General features: G+C 35.8%; 1 protein-coding gene across 2 annotated transcripts in view; it reads right to left on the bottom strand.

Annotated features, from left to right (window-relative positions):
* The window catches only part of LOC138308929 (uncharacterized), a 65,310-nt gene extending 58,821 nt beyond the window's left edge, over positions 1 to 6,489 (bottom strand). The window contains exons 1-3 of one of the 2 annotated variants that reach the window (XR_011206164.1): positions 6,150 to 6,489; positions 3,833 to 3,918; positions 2,470 to 3,154 (exon numbers count right to left, since the gene is read on the bottom strand). Coding sequence is in view for 1 of the 2 variants with exons in the window: in XM_069249986.1 (XP_069106087.1) it covers positions 2,968 to 3,154; positions 3,833 to 3,918; positions 6,150 to 6,293 (417 nt within the window). In the remaining variant the exon portion in view is untranslated. Of the gene's footprint in view, positions 1 to 1,211; positions 3,155 to 3,832; positions 3,919 to 6,149 lie in introns of those variants that run through there. The other variant, XM_069249986.1, reaches the window with a different exon arrangement.
* Between the last annotated feature and the right edge of the window lie 607 nt (positions 6,490 to 7,096).

Here is a 7,096-nt window from a genome sequence, read left to right as displayed (position 1 = left end):
AGAAGGACTAAAATACAGAAGTAATATTGATTTAATAACTGATCCTCACGACTGACGTAAAGGCATTAATTTAGTCAAAGTTTACATTTGGCTACAATACACCTAAAATATCTTCCAAACTAAATTTTATTTTACCATACCCGTTGTAAATAGCTTGCTGTTTGGTCCTATGTGAAGTAAAGTTACACTTTCTGTAATATTGTGTAGTTATATTAATCTCTATTTCCCAGTGTGATATGAGGTCACGATCATGTGATCCCTGTTGATATTGATGATAGTTTTACTTCCAACTCGCCACTTTCCTAATCTATCCTGAAGTATAACTTTATTATTGTTGGATGCGTCGTCAATGACGTAAACACCATAAGTATTATCAAATACTGTGCGACCACGGGGTGTGGCTACATATCTTCTGTTGATCCGTCAATCTACCTTCAAATTAAGATGGTGGTATATTTCTAAGGTGCTGAGAACGTTTTAAGGGATGCCACATGAAGTATTGTAACGATTGTCAATAGTGGAGTTTGTGCCTGGAGCGACAGTAATATATTTCACCATTGTATCATATAGGTACTATCCCATCATGAGACAATACTATGAGGCAATAGTGCCTTCTCAACCAGGCCATAATAGGTTTAGTACATCACCCTCGCAGTCGTATGAGCTCTAGTTATTTCATCGTAACAGAAACTCTTCAAAGGAAACTTGCAATGCTATCTTTATTTACACAGCTTGCTGTTAAACGTTGTTACATTATATAAAATTATCGCAAAAATCTATCTCTTTAACCGAGATTCAGTTTCATGAGGGATTTAAGTAGATCAATATTTGACTATTGAGCTGTCTTTTGTAGTAAAGCAACCTTTCCTTCCCCGTACACCACTGCCTGTCCGCCATCTTGACGTCTTGGTCGAAGCGCAACGTTATAATGACGCCAGGTAATAGTGACGTAACAATAGATTCACGTTCAATTTCGCGCCACTTCAATAGTACCCGCTTCCTGGGGCACTATTGCAAATAGTACCCATGTGTGTAGTTAATTAGAATCCAGTTTTGTGTCACGTATTATACTAATGTGTTGTTTGTCATTTTGACGTTGAACATGACAGTAATTTGATGAACTACTTATATACTCATCCCTTTTCACAGGGAAGTGTCAAGAACCAAAACCAAACACAACATATGAAAATAATAGAAAAGAACTAATACTATTGGTTTTATCTTTTATTATATTATATGCAATATGTTTTATCTAAAATATATCTAAATACATATTATTATGATATGCAATAGCTTAGGAATTGATTCCACAATGATAAAAAAAACCTTTAAAGTCAATTAAAATTAAATTTTGGCATTTATGTTGATGTCTATAACAATATAAAGCTGCACAAATTTGTTTGATTTACATACAATGTGTTAATATACTTTAATCACATCTCATAGATTTGTCTATTTTATGTTACAAAAACTGTATCGCTGATGGCACAGACACACACGGATTGTACAATGTACTTTTGTATATTAGCACCAAAAGAACCGGCTAAAACACACATCAATGCTTTCAAAGAAATGAGAAGTCTGTCATGACTACTACAAGGTATGATATGGTCTGATCTCTAAAGTGAAATATATCTTAAAAAATGCCATTAAATCTCAAAAAATAAAATTGGAAACACCATTTTTGCTTCAATTTACATTAATCCAATGTGATATTGTCACAAATTTCTAGCTTATTTTGAAATGCTTTTAAAATTTATTAAACTAATCAATCCTCTGGTTATTTGGACTATTCTACAAAAGTATTACTTCGCGATTAAACAAAATACATTGTACATCTGAGATTCATTTGTCTGATTTATAATGGCGTTTGCAAATTAACATAACAAAGTTTAACAATAAAGAGGTCACTAACATATCTATATAAAGCATACATATAATGAACTATGATAGTAGTTTGAGTATTTGTACCGTTTATGACAGGATCTGTTACCATGGGAATTTTAGTGAGTCTAATGGGACTAATTCACGTACCACGTGATACCTGATAACGTTTGTGCGCGACTATTGGTTTTATTGATGATTGAATGACGTTAAAAGATGATATCCCGCGCTAACGTCATTTCAGCGGGAGAATTATCCATTACTATAACTAGTACCGCACAAACGATTTGGTGTATTACACGGAACATGATTTAGTCCCATTTCCTAATTAAAGATGTGACAGAGCGCACTATTAATTAGTTGCCAGTCACTGTCTATCACCTTGGGACTAAACTATAAAGCTCTGGATCATTCAACACCTTTATATTTTTCCAGACGAATTGTATTCCGTCTCTGTGTATTACAGTAACCTCCAGTAGATATCTATTGTGACGTAATCATTGTATAAGCAAGCCTCACGTCGTTTTCTCTAAAAGGTATGACGTTACGCTCGCAAACTTTTATAATCACGGTCATAATCAATACCTACCCACAAGGGAAGATAACTGTGTGATATGCAAATACAGTTATTGCGGCTAATGTTAAGGGAGCAACATAATTATACAAAGGTTATTCGACAGAAAAAAAAACCTTGTGTAAAGCGTATAAGGTATCGATTAAACTGGTGTAAAACGATAAAAGAATAATCGAAATTTTCGAAATAGCAAATATTGCATTTTTAGCTTATCTGCCAGTAATGTAAAACAAAGCATTTTCACGTGTGATAAATTTTGTGGCAAGTTAGGTTTCGCGATAAAAGTTCGCTTCCATTACAAGTCAGATAAAGATTTTTGGCTGTAAATTTCGACATTAAACCGCGGGATGGAAAGAAACGTTTGGTATGACAACGGCAACTTATATAATTAGGCCGATGGGATAAGCCGGTTGCTTACAGTATTGCTAAATTAAACCCTCTCAAAAATAACCATGGAAACAGTCTTTTTAAAATGTACATGATACAACACTAAATCGTGCATGAGACAGTTATACCATGGCCATGAACTCCTCAAACGAGATGATACCATCCTTGTTGCTATCTACTTTGGCAAACATGGCGGCGATCTCGTTATCTTGAATTCCTGCTTGTTTCATGATGGTGGATACCTCCTCCCTGGTTAAAGTGTTACTACAATCCTTGTCCATATCTCTAAACATTTTTTCGAAAGCATCTCTGGAAATCACAATACGTTACATTGAAGTTAGATATTTCCGTACTTCTCGATAGGGAATGTAAAATTTCCCGATTAATCGGTTACTCGGTCGGAAGATTTTTCGAGTAACCCGGTAGTAAAATCCAACAGGTTTGACAACCTTATTTAGGTAATAGTTACATTTTGCAACTAAACAAAACTATCTCATTTTACATTACCATTTTAAAATCAAAGGCCGTTTCGGAAGATAGTGGACCTTTAGACGGAAAAGAGAGTATACATAGAGCTTATCGTATAGAAGTTTGTTAAAAAGTGTTGTCTACATTAAAGTAAAAACTTGTTATGCAAAAATAGCATGACTGTTGTTAAATCGAATTGACGTCACTATACACTGATACTACTCTTAAGATAAATGAAAATCTAAAACAGTCGTACTTTTTTACTTAGCCTATGGCAGATGGGTTATAGCAAGTGAACCAGTCGCACATCGCGTTATAGTAATTTGTGAGACAATCGCAGTTAACGTTATATAAATGTGATTCATTGTTGGTTGTCTAAGTATATGTCATTGCCATAAACTCCGGATTTCAAAACTTCTTTCAATATGACCCTTTTACCGAGTATGTAGCCATCTTTATAAGAGACGATTCCTATAAACTGGAAGCGGAAATGAAATAATTTTGTACTGAGAGATTTACCTTCTAGGTTTCTTCATCATTGCTTCTCTAAATTCGTCCCACGTAATAGATTTGTCGCCATCTTTGTCAAAATCGACAAACATTTCCTGCAATTAAAAAATCAACATTCATTTCAATATGCTCATGAAAATACACATCTTCTGAATCTACTAATTACTAATTTTTAGATTTCCTCTTGTAAGAAATCAACTTTATATCGTTCAATCTTATGTAATGTTCGAATTCAAGCTAAAATGATTGTATACACTAAGGAAAGAAGAATAACGCCGTCAGGCCAACGACAATCTACAGATGCGACCGCTACAGCGAAACCCCGCATAGAAGGAACAACGATAAGTCGGGTGTATTCCCATGATCACGGAGACAGAGCTAAATTCAGTTACCAGTCACCATTCCATTCACTGAGCACTATCTAGTATATAACAAAGTATCGATGATAACTCTTGATATGAACAAAGGAATGATTACCTGCATCTGCATGTATGCAATTGAAGCATGTAATATCCTTATTCAACAGCTAATGACATCTTTTTCAAGATTACCACTTAACATATCATCAGAACGTTGAAGATGTTACATTATTTAGAGAGACATTTAAGACACTGCTTCAAAGGGAAATGCTTTATCATCGGTTTTACTAACGATATAACCTAGATAACAAATCATATTACTAAGGAAACCTGAAAGGGTTAGAAAACGGGGATCTTAGTGAATATTAACAAGGTCCTGCTTTCCAACAAGAAAGAGAGATATCTAACGAAATTACCGCGTTATGTAACGAGATCAACGCGATATCTAATGAGAACAACGAGATATCTCACAAGATCAACGCGACATCTAACGATAACAACGCGATATCTCACGAGATATTTAACGTAGACTGGATTACCTGCCTTAGTACCAAATTTCTAGGCTGCGTTCATAAACACTATGTATTTTCGGAGCAAACTCTAGCGGAGAGTAGAAAAACTACGGCAGGCAATCCAGTCTATATTAAACGAGAACAACGCGATATCTCACGACATCAACGAGATATATAACGAGAACAACGCGATATCTAACGCATCCATGGTCCTGTATCTTTCATAAAGGTATAAAAATGTAGCCATTAAAACGAACCAGAAGGCACAAGAAAGAAATCAATCATACATATCGGGCAATGATCCTATTGGTTAAACTGACGTCACGTGATATACATGATATTCGTATTCGGTTAATAGAATCCTTTATTAGGTTTGAGTGATAAATGTATCGTTTTCTTCCCTTAAACGTTGCCAGCAATAGGATGGCGACCAAAAACGCTTCGCGCAGTCAACAGTGAAAGTTAACGACTATGACAAAAGCAATGATAATTCGACAAGACACCATCTCTAGGATTATTGACCAGAGATGGACTATAATTGCGTATTTCAGTCATTCAATGAGATATAAATGACAGAAGATCGGAGTCATTTTAGTCTATATCTTTTGTGGGTATTGTTTTATCTATTTATAAAGGCCTTCCACAGGATAGATACGTAACATAGTTTGGTAAAGACCTTGTACGGAAAATGTTGGGTCTAAAAGAATCATGAAAGTTTCTTTTAACTCAATAATTGTTTTGTATTAGGCACGGTGTAACTAATTATATCCAGTTTTTGTTTTTGCATTCACGGTCCCAGTCCTTAAAATATACTGTATATATCAGAATAGAACCTTATAAAGCGTTGTAATGCTTCATTGCAATCTTAACAGCCATATGGACCAGAAAGTGTAGCTAGCAAAAGTTAGATTTCGATTTAGATAGCGTTCCCACTGGCCTAGTTCTGAAGTAGAATTAGTATGTAAGCTATAAATGTTAATCACGCTATGCTTGCTTGATTTTATATTCAATTTGTATACGATTTACACACGTGGTTTCAATTACAATTGATAAATTTGCATTAAGAGAAGCTCCTTAAACTATACCTTGGTTTAATGGTGTCAATCTACCAGAGACTGGCATAATGAAAAATGAATTTCACAATACTGAATTATTCAGAATAAACGGAAACTTTGGAAGCATCTGTTTGTTTCTAATGCAATAGAAATATCAAGAAACACCAGACAATTATATTTTATCATCTTTCTCCCTGTTTTAGGCTAGGATAAAACTCGGGATTAAAGCAATGCATCTTTCTGAATTTCTATCGGAGACAATGCCAACACGCTATTGGAACATTGTACTTCAATGAAGGCTAAACCATCTTTTCTAACTTTCTGCGAAAAACATTTGAATCGGATGACATAGCAAGAGGCTGATGTTGCAATCTGCACCAGGGAAGATTAGAGCACTTACCGCGATTTCCTTATCGGACATGTCAGACCCGAATTCCCTGGTGACCAGAACCTTCAGCTCCCCTGGTGACACGTTCCCATCACCATTGCGATCTGCTTTAAGGAAAACTTCCTTAAACTTTTTCTCTTGCTTGTTGGAAGACATTGTACGTTATGTGACCGGAGAAATACAGGATCGAATTCAGCACGTAGCGTCGTCTGCCAGAGACGTGTAGAAGTGTTTACTGGTTGTGTGAGTCCACTTGATGTCCCGGCCAGAGATTTATGAATAGAGATGTTGTTGTAACATAAACGTATTATATACCTACGCAGAACAGGTTTTCACTGACTCACTGTAACTGGCGACCGTAACGTGCCACATCACCTATATATACCGTCACAAGATAAATAGTACACAGACGGGGCTAGCTTACCTGTGTTACATTAGGTAGGTATGTAGTCGTGTACAGGTAAGGCCTCGCCTCACCTGGGCGGTTCGTCACATTCTTTTAGCCGACATGTGAGGCCCATGGCGATAACATGGAGAAACTAGTCTTGGTCATAACTTAATAATGGCTCATTTTATAGGGTCATTTTTCACTGGGTATATGGGAGGCGTAATACACGGCGTACTAACGTTTATCATCTTAGGGTTAACTTCCCACGCCTACTGTGCTTCCCATTCAATAACGTTACATCTGTTACTGTTTCATTTAAGTGGAAAATTTATCTCATGATGCGTTAATGCGCTTCTATGTAGGTTAAAACATATGATATTTTTATATGAAGTGTAATATGCAGCATTGTTGATCAACAGATTACAGTAAGAACATGTAACGCCAGCCTGAATTGGAGTAGACCGTTCATGGGGTTGAAGAAGCTTTGGTGGTTCCATGTCTTGTGGATCATGTATACTTTTAACGAGCTGTTTGTACAATATGAAATTTATAGTCACAAAGCGATAGCTAC

This window comes from Argopecten irradians, chromosome 15 (genome assembly GCF_041381155.1).
Source record: "Argopecten irradians isolate NY chromosome 15, Ai_NY, whole genome shotgun sequence".
NCBI classification, from domain to species: domain Eukaryota; kingdom Metazoa; phylum Mollusca; class Bivalvia; order Pectinida; family Pectinidae; genus Argopecten; species Argopecten irradians.
The sequence above is the reverse complement of the archived record's forward strand: the minus strand, read 5'-3'. Positions and strand labels throughout refer to the sequence as shown.